Genomic DNA, 15,510 nt, shown 5'->3' on the forward strand with positions numbered 1-15,510 from the left:
ATGGTAGTCTTATTCCATGGTCTCACAAAACTCCTCCAGGTCTTTGACTCTGTGACCACCAGAGCCACATTCCGCTTAGACTGTCGGTACCTATCAGCTGCCTCTTGAGTCCAACAGGCCAAACATAGCTGATAGGACTCTTGACAACATCTTGACAACCTCCCTAACCCCCAGTGTCCACCAGGGGATTCAGGAATTGCTTCCATGTCAGGAACAGATACCCCTGCGCCCGCAAGTCTGGTTGTCTACCTTGACAATGAAGGCACGGAACACGGCTCAGTCGGACTCAATGTCCCCCACCTCCCCTGGAACACTTTAAAGATTCTGTCGAATATGGGAATTGAAGCATCTTCTGACAGGAAACTCTGCCAGATGTTCCCAGCAGACCCTTACAATATGTTTGGCCCTGCCAGGTCTGACCTGCATCCACCCCCACCATCGAAGCCAACTCACCACCAGGTAGTGGTCAGTCGAATGCTTTGCCGCTCTCTACACTCGAGTGTCCAAGACATGCAGCCACAGATCAGATCAGATAACAACAAAGTCTGTCATTGAACTCTGGGCTAAGGTATCCTGGTGCCAAAAGCACAAATGTATGCCCACCTCTACTTTGTGCCTCTCAGTGGAAGTATCTCCAGAGTGGTAGAAAGTCCAACCCCTTTCAAGGAAACTAGTTTTGGAGCCAGAGCCATGCATCAAGGTGAGTCTGACTATATCAAGCCAGAACCCCTCAACCTCACACACCAACTCCGGCTCTTTCCCCACCAGAGAGGTGACATTACACACACCGAAAGCTAGCTTTTGTAGCCAAGGATCCCCAATAGTGCACCAATAGATCCAAGGTATCTGCTTTCGACTACCACCCAACACACAATGCACCCAAACCCTTTGGCCCCTCCCACGAGTGTTGAGCCCATGGGAAGAGGGACTCTTTGAGCTGTGCCCACCTGAGCTCCATGGGTGAAGGCCAGCCACCAGGTGCTCACCAACATGCCTCAACTCCAGGCCTGGCTCTAGAAGGAGGCCCCGGTGACCCTCATCAGGGCAAGGCAACACTTTTTCCATTTGACCAAAACCTAATCATCATATGAGGTATTTGGGCTGTGCTTTGTCTGATCCCTCACCTAGGACAGGCTTGCCATGGGTGGCCCTACCAGAAGCATACAACCTTGTACAACTTAGCCCCAGGATCACTGGGATACCGAAACCCCTCCACCACGGTAAGGTGGCATCCCAGGGATGGGTGTTTTCTCAGAGCACCATAAAAAAACAGTACTTCTTCTGGTCATTGTACACCACATTTTACATCACACAGAAGATCTCTGTCCTCCAAATGTATTAAATTGCAGTACTTTGACAGAATAAAACTTTTAATGTTACCGTGGACACTTTTTGGCATAGATCAGTGACATTGCTCACTGCCAAAGCAGTTGTGATATGCTGATGTCTGTGCAAAGTCCTGAAAGGGCTGAATTTGTTATAGAGACACAGCAGCTGAGACGACCGAGCCATTGTATCCCCCAGGTAATTTTCTCCTCCCAGAAATTACCCTGAAGCTCTGACAATGGAAACACACGATAAATCTGATTTTCTACGACATTTGTCCATAGTCATCTTCATTCATGTTTTTTCATGTTGCCCATTTTCAGGAGTCACACGAACCAAAGATGCTGTGGAGCTTCTCTACGCCAGGCAGAAGGTGGTCGTGACCAGCAAAGCTTTTGGGCTGCAGGCTGTCGACCTGGTTTATGCCGACTATAAAGACGTGGAGGGTCTGAGGCAGCAGGCCAGAGAGGGAGCTCTCATGGGCTTCACAGGTACATTTCCTGCCTAGTCTACTCAACATGAACTTCCTCCAGAGGCTCCTCAGGTTGCTGCGCTCATTTTGCATGGTTCTCATTCAAAAACAAAATAATGCCCTCCAAAAAAAAATTTTTTTGGTACATAATTTCTTGAGAAATTGAATTTTCACTTTGATGTAAAGTTTATAAACAACGTTAAATTCTAACATTTTTTTCGTAGATTGTTTTATAAGATGTTTGTTACACTGTGGAGAAAGCAGATAGACAGCTGAGTCTGTACATTATGTTGTATCATGGTGTAGCTCAAGCTCGTTGCTTTTTCACACTCAGACTCATCCGGTTGACCTTGTTTTCCACTTCTCTCCGGTTCTGCAGGTTCCTTTGTGCATTTTAAACCCCTCATTTACTGATTTTCTGCACTTGCTTGCATTTAATTCCTCAACTCTGTGCCTGTAAGATGTATTATTCTGTCATTAGTTGTTGCTTGATTCAGAATGAAGAATGGGATGAAAGCTGAAGGAAACAGCTGGTTAATGGAATAAATGCTCAGATTTGATGTGGAACAGAACCAAAGTGCTGGATTAGTGCCTCGCGAGCCGCAGGCACTCTGTATAATCTTGGTTAGTAGCTATTACTGGCCCGCGTGTGCTTAAGCAATAATTCGGTGCAGCCAAAAGCTCTACCTGTGCAGTAATTGACCTTGGCACAACCTACGCTGAGTACTGCAACCATTAGCGCGAAGCACAAAACCTGCACCATCAAACATGGTGGAAATGAAATGCAGGATGATTCTAAATTAGGTTAATTAAAACGTATGTGCTGGCTCCATGTTGGTGAGTTGCTAGTAGAAATGTTCCAGAAGCAGATTCCTCCCAAAAATTCTCATTTCTCAGGGACCCGGTTTCACCTCCATCCCCAGGACCCTGCCCATCATTCGCCTGAGAGCACTTTGCTAAGTAGCCATCGTCCAATGAGATGCCAGCTCCACATGGCAGCCTGGGATTGGCTGCAGGGCACGAATGATGTGTTTTTGAGTAGCCAATGGATTATAACTGAGGGCACCAGAGTCGCCCAGTTCACTCCTTCAAACCTCCATCTTCTACACACACACACCCACACACACATCTGACATAAACAGACATACTGTAAATACACAGCAAGGTAATGTATTTAGGCATTTAATTTTTTATATTTTTGTGGTTCTGGTGTCACACGAGGCTCAAAAGCATCAAAAAGTGTCCTCGTACTCATATTTAGTGGCTGTAGAGTCGCCGTATGCTTTTATTTGGTGTTTTTTTTTGCCACACGCTGATCAACAAATTCACAAAAGCCTGCAAATTAATATTATAAATAAATAAACTGTTGGTTAATGAGTCATATTTGCTCGTGAGTAATTGCTCGAGCTTTTAATCACTGATTGTGATGTGTGTTATTTGTGACTGTGTGTGTTTTCTGAGGTTAACTAGGGTGAGCAGAGCTGGACAGAGGGAGTGGGTTCTCCTCCTCCCTCCCTCCCCATCTTTCTTCCCCCTACTCCCCTTTCTTGGGCTATTTTGCAGCCCGCCCGCTTGGCCACCTTGAAGGATTTGTTGCTGGCGACAGAGCTAAGCCCTAAAGTGTCGAGTTCCTGCTGGCTGCCGCTGAGCCGATGTTCTCGCCAGACATTTCATAACCTTAACTTTATCACTACAAGTTTGATCCATGAATGTACACGGGATTATGTCTGCGGCGTTCATCCACATTTAACCGGAGGGGGGGGGTATGTGTGAGGTTGTGTCAGCCATTACGTCGTCTTAGGCTTCTGTATTAGCTCTTCAGTTATTTTCTGAGGGATTTTTGTAGGTAACTTGCTATTCATCCATCATTGTGACCAGACTTGAGTACACTCCCATCAGGTTTCAACTGGGTTCAACCGTTCTGTCGGAGGTGTACTTAAATAGTGACACTCTGCTAGTACTAGTTTAGTGCCAGAAGAAAAAAAAAAAAAAAAAAAAGAGAGAGAAATCTGATTTTTTTGGATTTATTAAAGAGAAAAATGATTCTTTACGATAAATTTGGGTGTTTTTCTCGTTCAGGTAAGCAGGTGATTCATCCGTGGCAGATCCAGCCTGTTCAGGAAGAGTTCTCCCCCAGTCAGGAGAGGGTCCAGTGGGCCAAAGAGCTCATTGCTGCTTTTGATCAACATCAGAAAGAAGGAAAGGTAACAAAAGTTTAGGATTCTAAATCATTTCGGAGTTTCTAAGTTTATTTTTATTCACCTTTCAAATAATTCTGTTATAGAAATAACAACAATAAGATGCACTGTAAAAACAAACAAATTGTTTCAACTTAAATATATCAATATGAGGGCTGCTTTAGGACTCTCGTGCATGAATTATGAAACACTCAGCTCTGTTTTTATTTCTTTATTTTAGATATTAAAATTTTACTTTTGAACTTGATTGTTTTATTTAACCTACTTTTCCACATTCCCTCATTTGGACAAAACGCAGTTTAACAAGCGAGTTAATGATTGTATTATGTTATAATTATATGCAAGAATACAGCTTTCAAGCAGCTGTAGCAGCTGCTTATGCTAACTTAATTTTAAGTGGAAAATAATAATTCACACGTACCATGTGTTGATGCAAAAACCCCACTGTTGTGTGAACCTTCATGCTAACGGGACGGTTGTTTTAAATAAAAAATCTGGTTACGTTTAATTCAATTAATTATAAAATGTGTAAAAATGGTCCAATTCATGGGAAACATTTATGTTTATGAAGGATGGTTTCAGCATCTGAGCCAAATTTTAAATGTTTTCATAGTTTAGCCTGTGGTGAACAGAGGTTAGCATTGTTTTGGACTGTGCAACTTTTTTACATCATTTGAAAAGACAATTTCAGTTTCCCGTGGTTGTGAAGAAGTTTGTAGGCAGGTTAGATTTCAGTCAGACTGGACACACATGGAGGGAATCTGTCACCGTTTTACTTCCAGGTCAATATCAGGAAAGTCATTCTGTCATTATTTAAGAAAATGTTTCTGTTGACTCATTTATAAATAATGTAGGAGAGGAGAGTGGCTACAGTGACAACTGGGAAACAACCAGTGCTTCATGGAGCTAATCCAAGTGGAACAACCTGTGCGGGCCTTGCCGGAGTGATCGCAGTTATAGACCAGAAACTTTAATTTTACTTGTTTTCATTTATATTTTGAATTGAAACAAATAGAAGGCGTTTCATTCAGTAAACTCTTATCTTTGAGCACGATCCATGGATTCATATCTGGAGGGCGTTTAAGCTGGTTTGCCTGAATTTAGGTATTTTTTTAACATTAAAGTTGTGAAATTGTTTTTTTAGTTAGTTTGCGGGTAGTCACCCTGGATTAACTTCTAGGTTAAGAAGTGTTTTTGTTTGTTTTTTTACATAAACTCCACCAAGACTTTGTCTGACTGATGCAGAATAACCTTTTTACAGTGCACAAACCTCCCCGCGCCAGTGTGAATGAGTCTCCCTGCTGCCCCGTGCACCGCGATGACACGGGTGTTTCTCTGCTTTAATGCTCGGTCTGGTCCTTTGTGTTGACCCGCTCACACACCTCCGCAGCTCAGAAGAATACAAACTGTACACCCCTGGGTGACTCAGAGATGGCTCAGGACACAGGGAGTGGGGGTTGAGGAGTTGGGCCAATTAAGTGTACAATATTATTGTCCCTAATTTAGTGCATGGTTGGATCCTGTGTGTTGAGCTCTGTGGGCTATCTGCTGAGGTAATACACAATCTGCCCACACCTCTCTCCCTGCCAGGGCATCGCCCGCGGGACTCGTAGCTTCCTCAGCCACCGACTGCCTGCCTGTGTGTGTGTGTGTGTGTGTGTGTGTGTGTGTGTGTGTGTGTGTGTGTGTGTGTGTGTGTGTGTGTGTGTGTCTTTTTCTGTGAAAAAGCTTGAATTTCTCTTCTTGTGCAACTTTCTAACCACCAGGTAGAGTTTTCACTCCTCTTGATTAGATTTTTATGTTGTTTCCAGAACAGCATCCCTTTTCTCCTGCAGTTTTGATGCTATGTCTCTTTTTTCCTCAAAACTCTTCAGGGTGCGTTCACCTTCCGCGGCAGCATGATCGACTTGCCCTCGCTGAAGCAGGCTCAAAACATTGTGACGCTTGCTGACGCGATGCCACAGGAGTAACACGGGCTTTGAGGAGGAACATGGAGGCACCAGAACACCAAAACCTAGTGAAAGGAGCCTGAAGACAAACTTCATAAACCAAGTCCCGCTGCCGCATACGAGCCAGTGGAAACTGTAATTTACTTTAGTTGTTGTGCAGTATTTTAATTTTACACAATTTTTATTTCTTGTCTCACACCTGAGTTAAACAAACTGCTCAGGAGCATCGCAGGCTGGATGGAAAACAGTAGATGTTTTTTTTTCCAAAGGTATTCAGTCAACAGTTGAACTCCGAAAATGAACTCCAGGACGAGTTGAGCAAAGAAGTCACAAATGAAAGTACAAAAGGGGTCTTTGTAGAGCGCTTGTCCACGTCCGGCTCGCTGAGACTGCGTGTGAAGTGGGTGTGATGCTCGAATGAGACAGATTAGTGGCCATGTTGCTCCAGCAGACCAGGACCGAGGCTTTGTCTCTCTGACTGCGGATGGGAGGATAATTGGGGGGGTGTTGAATGGTTAATAGTGCCGTTGGTGACCATGGTAATGAAAGGCACCATACCTCCTTTCTGCCCCACCTCATCCACTCGTCTCTCCCTTTTTCTCTCTTGCCGTATGACGTATTGTGTCTGGGGCAGAGCTGGTGTCGGTGCCAGGCCGGGCCAGACACAAAAAAAGACAGAAGCCACTCCAGCGTCCGGCCAAACACCCCGTCAGTAAGCCGACTCTTTGGCATCCGGCCACGTATGTCTGTCAGCCTTGGATCACATGGACACAGCATGTTTGTTTCACTAATTAAACACAATGGAATAAATCATAACCACAATTTAAAACATTCATATTGACAATCAAACATATTTTGTCGTTTATTGGTTATAAAATTACAAAAACAAATGTGTATTTTGTTACAATGGAAAATGTTGCAATTAAAAACAGAAATCATTTCTATGTGGTGGTTGATTTTATTTATTTATTTATTTATTTTAGCATAAAGCGTTAAAAGATGCTTTGGGTGCATGTTTCACATGGATACACAGAGAGTCCCAACTAAGCACGACAGAGACTTTGGACGGGACAACTTGTCTCTGCACCAACAGGTGTCCCTCCAACCCCTCTGAGAATTCCAGGGACCAACCAAAAGGGAATTATTTGAGCTTTTTATACTTTAACTAAATATTCTAACCTTTTGGGAGCTCAGATTTCTGCTCCATCTCATTTTTTTATTCATAAAATTTGACAAAAACCTAATGCAGTTGTTTTAAATCTGCTCATTTCCTCCTTCAACAATTAAATCTGCTTCAAATAAACCGAAATAATCATTTCAGCATCATTGTGTAAACCTGCATGAAATTTCAATCTTAAGAATAAAATGTCTTCAGCGCTGCAGTTTTATTTAAACACATATATCCGGTATATTCCCCGAGAGATTAAATTACAATTAACACGATTATAACCTCAACAAAAAAAAAAAAAAGTAGTGACGGGAATCAATTAGGCTGCGAGCGGCGTTTCACAGCCCCGGTAATGTGTTTGCGCTTCGTGATTGCTTTCATAAATAATGAGGGACGGCGCAGGCGGGGAGAATGCATGTATGCAAAACACCGTCGGAGGAAAATTAAAACGAAATGTTTTACATATTTTTCCATTAATCTAAATGGGACCCGTGTGGGCAGAGTGGGTTTGATTCTAATTCCCCGCCCGGGGATGCTCCAATAATGACTTGATGTTTTAATAGACTTCTAATGACAATATATGACAAACTAATTGCGGCGAAAAGATGATTCTGCAGCAATAAAACGCGCTGTTATTGCGGCTGCTGCGCAGTTTGGGAGAGGAGTGGCCTCAGATCGGGATGAAACGGATAATTAAGCGTTTCCGTTTTCAGGAATGTTGTTGGGATTCATAGAAGGAAATGAATAAGGAAAGTGGGACAGCAGCTCTAACCCCCTCGGGCTGATCATGCTTTTATTTTCTTTATCAATTACCCCTTTAATAATAATAATAATAATAAGCGTTTACATGGAGGTGAGGTGAGTTATTCAGATAAAACAATCACATTAAAGGAACAGTGCGAATAATTTAAAATGTCTTTGTAGTTTAGTAACATAATCACATCATTTATTTATTTGTTTAGTGGTTTTGTTCAAAATGTAGATCATCAATGACTTCCGTTATCTGTCGGCGCAGAAATGTAAACTTTATTAACCAGATTAGAGCTAATTAAATATGTATTTTCCATGTGTAATGCAGGTGTAGTGTAGAGTCAACCCACCTGCTTTAAGGTCTGATCTAACACTGATGGGCGGGGATGTGTGTGTTTAAACACACCAATAGCTCCTCTTCTGCTCCACAAAGGCCTTCAGTCCAAAATGATCCTCAAGAAAAAAAGGATGTTTAGGAAGAAATGGCTGCACTTTTATGCGATTTACCCTAAACAAAAACAGGGTCAACCGTTTCACTTAATTTGATTCTTGACATTTTTTATTTAAAATGAAATAATATACCTATCTCCACAGCCTGGCTCCCCTTCTCTCTTTCTTTCTTCTTAACGGGCCCAGATCAAAGGCTGTGCGGCCCGACGGAGACCACTAAACCCGCCCGCTTTGTCTGCTGTTGCCAAGAGTGAGGAAGAGGAAGAAGAGGAGGAGGGGAGGTTGGCAAAATGAGACCAAAGTCTCTAAAAGTTTATGGAATTCTTCATTTATTAGCAATAATGTTTCCAGCATCCTGAAGTGGTTTTAACCACCAGAATATTGCAGATATGCATAAATATTTATGAAATGTGCTGATTTACTAAACTAAAATGCATTTAGTCACAATTTGATCTTAGATTTAACCCAAGCGTTTATTAATAATCTCACCTGGATCAAAATGTGGACTCCAAATGGTCTAATGCTGGCTGTCCCTGAACGCACCATGCACGCTGTTGCAAAAATAATGAAAGTATATGATGATTACAAGTAATATAAACGTTCACGTGTGTGTGTGTGTGTGTGTGTGTGTGTGTGTGTGTGTGTGTGTGTGTGTGTGTGTGTGTGTGCGTGCGTGCGTGCGTGTGATCCTGCTCTGCTGAGCATCCTAAAAGCTTTCACAGCGGCTCCATGCAGCTTTGCAGGTTTTATTTATTTATTTCAACACACGTGATGTTTTAAAGAAGAAAAGTGCTGCGAATCAGCAGCTGATGTTCACCATCAAACGAGAAGATTTAATCCACGAGATCTCTACACCATTCCGTTCAGATCTTGGTCAGTTTACTTCGATAATATTTTGCATGTTTTAATCTGAATAAACAGCTATTAAAATGTTTCTGAATCTAATCGTCTCTCTCTCTCTCTCTCTCTCTCTCTCTCTCTCTCTCTCTTTCTCTCTGTCTGTCTGTGTGTGTGTGTCTGAGCAGGTGCAGGCCGCGCACCTGCACGCACAGCTGCGTGCACCTTTTAATCGCCGCCGCCGCTTGACGCACAGCCATCACTACAAACATCATGTTTCTTATCCTCAGCGCGTTCCACGTTACGCACTCACATGACAACTGAGATTAAACGGGTTAAATTATATGTATATTTATTCTATAAACGTCTAAACGCGTGTTTCTTCCGGACGTGATGCCTTCTAGCTTTGTTTTTGCGCTCCGACATGACACCATCTAATCCAATTAAACACGATAACCCCGGACCATTCTTCTCCTCCCTTTTCTCTCCTTCAAGTTGCTGACAAGCACTCTTGGTTTTGTGTGAAAGAGAGTCAAGAGCCCTCTCTTAATCCCGAAGCACGAGCAGGAGTGATTGAAATGTGAAAGAAAGCCCTTATTGGTCCTCCAGTTGGATAGTGTTCTCTTTGTCCTGTACCACCGGCTTCAGTCCCTTTCATTTGGATCTTTGCGTTCTGATTCTAGGTTCTGTCAGAACGGACAATAAATAAAAACGTCATGATCTTGTTTAACGTTCAACCCGGTTTGTAATCCAAACCGCCAGATTAGGATTTAGGTTACGTTTAAAAATGAACCGCATCCTTTGTATTCCGACAAACTTTTTAAAAACTTTTTTCAGCAAATGAGTAACAAAAATATTCAGTAATACGTTTAAAACACTCTAAATGTATGTAAACTTTGCGCGTTTTACGCACCAAAATTGCCTCCGAGTGAGATGCGCTGCAAAATAAATGACAGGTAATTGGTATTAATCCGCTCTGGAGACTCGGAGGGGATCTGAAGTTAACGGGGATGTGGTTAATGACGCGCCGCTTGCCCTTTGAATCTGGCCACAGTGTGCGGGGAAGTTTGGACAAACTTTCTTATAAATAAATGTTTAGTTTGCGTAACTGATGATTCAGCTGGTTTCTGTGACTTTTTCTTGAGGTTTGGACTCTGACGCGCAATTAGCATCATTTTCCTGGGTATGGTGCTCATTATCATTCAGATGGAGGATTTTCTCAACAGGAGCTGTGACAGACGGACAGAGGCCAGGTGAGAGGAGTCGCACCCCTCCTCTCTGCTTGGTGCAACAGGGGCGCACTTAATGAGGGCACCTATGGGGGCCTCCTGGATGGAGGAGTCCCCTAACCTCACCATGGTCTCAGAACACCTTCTCCCCCTCCTGATACCCCAACCCCAAATATAAGCTGCTCCAAGTTTTGATGAAGATAATGATGATTCTCAAACTTTCAAGCTGTTTTGAGAACCGCCCAGGGAATTTGTGAGTGTTGCGTGATTTTTTTTATTTACTCATGACAGGAAAACATCCCTTTTAGGTCTCCTGCTGAAAGGAATTCACAATGTTGCTAAAACACACAGGTGCTGGGTTTAAACCATCCGTCATGCTAATGGAGCCGCTCTCCTTTAGCACCGCTAAGATTCTGTGATATTTTGTCATCTACTATGACAAGTGTCTGCAAAAGGGCCGAGAGGTCGCCGTCCCCATGGAGCTGCCCTAATTATACAATTAGTCTTGTGATTGGGACAGTCCAGAAGCAAGATGTCCTGTGGGACGACCAGACACATTACGGCTGTCATCAGTATCTTCACTGCCTTATGTCAGGTGGAGGCTTAAGCTCCAACACCAACAGGAAGTGGCGGAGGACATGTCAGGAGACGCCTGTGATACCATAGGTCATCTTGGTTTTCCATCGTTTCTGCCTTAAACCTCATCAGGGGCCTCACCAGACCAAAACTGCATTTCTTTGAAGCTCGGGGTCAAATGGAGCCCCCCATATCTCAATCTTGCTGCCCATCCAGCCATATTTCCTTTCTGGCTAATCCCATAGGAAACATCAAGACGCCACATTTTCTCCTGGCCATTCAGAGCCCGTATCGCTCCAGCCCAAGTCTGCTAACGCGAATGGGCTTGAAGCTTGTGATGTTTGGGATCCACGCAGACATCTCCATGAAGTCAGAGGGAGGTCCTGGCACACCATGGAGGAAGAGGCAGCAGCGTCTCCGCGCTGGGCGCTTTACCGTCACTGTTCTGGCTTATCACATCGGATTAGAGCTCCTACAGCGAGCCTGGAAACTGATCGGTGATCAACTTCACCAGTTTGCTGAAGATGAGCATGTGGTTCAACAATGTGGAACGCCAAATGTTTGCAGTTCCGTTATCTGTTGCTGGCACAAATGCCCCCTTGTCTTTCTTTTATTAACAGGACTAATGCTCGACTTCACCTCGCCCATGTTCCCTCTCTTTATCAGGATGTAATTCTTTTCTCGTCCCCTCCCTGGCTCCCAACACGGACGCCCCTTTTCTCCCCCTTTTCTCCCCCCTTCCCAGCTGTGTTTGAGGGATTTCTCCCCTCTAGTTGCTGACCTTTTCTGCAATAAAACCAGATGCATTCAGGGCCAGCCCTCTGATGTTGCAGCCATGATAGTTCTGCCCAAATCTGCCTCTGATACCAATCTTTGTCCACAATGAAGAGGGACGAGAACAAGAAGGCAAAGGAGATGGGGGTGGAATCACGTCTGCGCTCTGAAATAATTTTGCTCAACCAAAGATAGGTTTGAAGATATGAGAAGGAGAAGAAAAGGAGAGACATGCGGATTTGAATTTGATTATCAGGGACCATGACGGTGAACGTAATCCTTTATTTATGAAGAGGCGGAGTGTGCAGAAGGAAAGTTAGTTGCTGTCAGGTACTCCTCTTGATCTCCAATGATCTGTTTTTGCTTTTAAAATTAGGAAGCGTCACACAAAGTGATGCCCAGTATGAAGTGGTGCATCTGCTTCACTCAGACTGAGTCGTTCCCCATGCCTCTGCACCTGCACATCCCTACTGAAGCCCACATCCTGCATTTAGAGGCTTTTAGGAAAGCCTTGTCATTCAGTAAGACACTACTGAGGCAGCATGCTCACGCTTATCTGCACTTTAGTTCCTACTTTCTGGCCGGCGGGTCGGATAACAGGCCAGGTAACGCAGGGCCTGGCTCGTGCGCTTGTCCGTGGACGACCTTGCTCCCCTCACCTACTGCCTTGGAGTGGCTCCCAGTCCTGGGATGGGGCTTTGGATCAGCACCAAGTCTCTACCCCCACAGATGTTACAGAGCCACCAGATATGATGTCAGTACCTGACTGATGTACTCATGCCCGAGAGAAATCATAGAAATCTTATGGGATGAGTGTGTTTTTAGGAAAGTTTTGGTCCATAACATCAGAGATTATAATGATGAAAGCTTAGAAATAAAATAAGGACTTTAACAGTTTAACAGTGCACGTTTGATGGCTGTTGGAGTTGCTTTCATATAAAGCAATTTTCTATATTTAAAGACATTTTGTCCAGTTTTTTGTCTTTGCTACAGAAAATTTAATTAAAACAAAAAGAATTTTAGGAAATGTTTAATCTTTAAGTTATTTTCTGACACACAGGTGGATAAAAACAATTAAAACTATCTAACACTTGTTATTGTTTTTTAAATGATATTTGCACGATTTTCCTTCACTGGACATAAAATTAGCTGCTTAATATTTAAATCAAGAAAAACATAAAATTTGGATTTGCATCTTTTATTCGTTTGGGTTAAATGTATAACAATAAATACATAATTATTTATTTAAAAAAATCATGAAATTTTGTTTACATTTTAGATTCATTTTAATTATATTTTTCAAATTTTTATTAAGTTTAGTGTGTGAATAAGATGGAGACTTATGTGTTTAATTTGATTCTTTCGTTTGTGTTTTTGGGGTTCATTTTTTAAAGTTTAAATAAATGAAAATATGAACGTGTTTTAGTGAAGTTTTATGAAAGAAGGTCAGCAGTAAACCTCTCCTCCTCCTTAGGAGGCTTTTGTAACTCCTGCGCTCCTCTGGGAACCACGTCGGGGCTAAAAGGTGAAACTACAGCTGCTGAAGTTGTTACGTTCCGCCTGGACGCATCGGACAGCCAGGAGGAGTGGAAAACAGGTCAAAGAGTCTTCAGGTCCCCTAAAAACCGCAATCTAACTTTTCATTTAAGCATTCAACTTCAATTACCCCAAAAATCAACCAAATGTTTGCGGATCAGTTTGAAATGTGCACTTCTTTGGAGCCTTTTGGAGGGATGTGAGCGCAACTGTGCCGCCTTGTTTCCTGACTTCCTCATGAAACTTTAGACAGCGACCAGGTAGAGGAGCTTTGAAAAGAAGGAAAAAGTTGGCAAAACGCCTGGAATGCAAATGTGTCATGAAGAGAAAAAACTGTTTGTGAGAAAAAGAAAATCTGAAGGAGGTCACAGTTTAGGGTGAGAACAAAACAGGTGCCAAAGGTGCGCAATTTAATCATTCCGGAACTAAAGATAGCGTTTTGGGGGTGTTTGATTAAATCTCTCCGCGGATTTGAAAGTTTTTCCAGAAAGGTGAGAGATATTTCAGCTGGGATAAAAATAGCAGCAGAGGAAACATTCGTATATTTTCCACTTCAGGGGTCTTGACTTTCGTTTATCACTCATTTTGTTAGTTTTCACTCATCATGGGATCAGGAGAAAAAAGTGTGATTTGGGTGTAAAACGGATCGAGGTGTTTTCTGATCCGAAAGGTGGAACGGTTGGTGTGAAGAGGCTGCCTCGCGACACCCTCGCCCCTTTTTTCCCATGAGGAAAAAAAAAGTAAATTTTGTTTGATCTTTACATTTGCCTCATAAAAAACACACTCATTCCTCTTCCTTCAACAAACACTTGGTGTTAAACGGTGCAAATTTTCGTCATGACGCACCAGCGCGGATCAGATGCTCGTTTCATTTTATTGTTTATTTATTTATTTAACATATAGTCCTTAACTTTTTGTGACCATCGTGATCACCTCTCCTGCCTTGCGTGTGCACGCGCGTGCGCGCCAGCAGCGTTCCGGAGACGGATGACGCTTGTAAAGTCTGACAAGCCCGCATTTGTTTTGGGTTCCACGCTCGTCTGAGAAATTACCGCTGGAGCCTTTAAACGGGCGCAATTGAGAGGCAGCGACGTTTCTCACTGGCACTTTTCTTCTCCTTTGTCCTCCCCAAAGTGGCGTCTGCATGTCTGACTCTTGCCAGTTACTGATTTGCAGGCAGTATATGTTAAGGTGGCCCATGTAAGTGATTTTCACGGACATCCCACTAAAGGAGAACAAATCGCTGACAAAGGAGAGCCTTTCCCATTCAGCTGCGTCGTTAGGACAACCAAAAAGTATTCCTCAGATAATAAGTTCGACTTCAAAGCGTTTCTCACTGAAGGGTGACTGCTTCACTCCTTTTTATTAACAGCCGCCCCCCCCCCCCCTTCTTTCCTCTAAATGCAACGCTGTCTTTGGTGATTTTTCATCGTGTTGATTTTGCGCTTGTTTCTAAACAGGAGCGACAAGAGGAGGCTGTAAAGGTCCAAAAACGAGGAGCCCTGAATAAAGCAGCGGCTCTGAAGGGGTTAAAAGGCGTTTATAAACATATAATGGTATAGAAGGAGAATGTTATTCACTGGTTGGGCATTTTTTTATTAATATTCTTTAAAAAATTGATTATTTCTAACGATTCATTCACAAATTTAAGGGAATAAAACAGTATTTGTTTTGTCTTTCATCCAGATTCCCATATGAGCGCGTGCATAGCTGTCGGTGTGTTTGCACAGACAATCCCATCTCCTGCTTTGATTTTTGGTTCATTTAGTGGCAGTTAGAGCAACCGGACATATTCAAATGAGACTGTCTCACCGCACGAATTGCCATAGAAATCCTAACGCACCATGAAGACTGTCAAAGCCTTCCTCTCAGAAGCTGCAGCCCTTTGAAGTAGTGCAGAACTGCGGCGTTGGTCAATTTTAATTCTATAGACTGGACAGGCAACTCTTTGAAAGTGAGATTCTGCGTTTTAATGGAGGAAATAAGAGGGGGACCCCCCCCTCCTTAATACACTCTATAGTACAAGGCTTTGCTTATTGTCAGATATCTTTTTATCTTTTATTTTTCCCATGAATGATTCATGCCTCTGCTGCTTTGTGTCGTCGCAGCTTTTCAGGAGGTAGAGCCATCAGGGGGCTATAAGTTTTCCCATTAGCTCAGTGATTAGTTTCTTCTGGGGCCTGTTTTCTGGGAACTGCGAATGTTTGATAGAAATGTCAGAGATGGCAAGAGAACACGAGTCAAC

General features: G+C 43.0%; 1 protein-coding gene across 1 annotated transcript in view; it reads left to right on the forward strand.

Moving 5' to 3' along the window:
- Positions 1-6,889, forward strand: part of clybl (citrate lyase beta like) — a 120,849-nt gene extending 113,960 nt beyond the window's left edge. The window contains exons 6-8 of the mRNA XM_015965989.3: positions 1,650-1,817; positions 3,878-4,002; positions 5,871-6,889. Of these exons, the coding sequence (XP_015821475.3) occupies positions 1,650-1,817; positions 3,878-4,002; positions 5,871-5,966 (389 nt within the window). The 3' untranslated portion in view covers positions 5,967-6,889. The remainder of the gene's footprint in view (positions 1-1,649; positions 1,818-3,877; positions 4,003-5,870) is intronic.
- Positions 6,890-15,510: the final 8,621 nt, after the last annotated feature.

The sequence above is a fragment of the Nothobranchius furzeri genome, chromosome 14 (assembly GCF_043380555.1).
Source record: "Nothobranchius furzeri strain GRZ-AD chromosome 14, NfurGRZ-RIMD1, whole genome shotgun sequence".
In the NCBI taxonomy this organism is placed as follows: domain Eukaryota; kingdom Metazoa; phylum Chordata; class Actinopteri; order Cyprinodontiformes; family Nothobranchiidae; genus Nothobranchius; species Nothobranchius furzeri.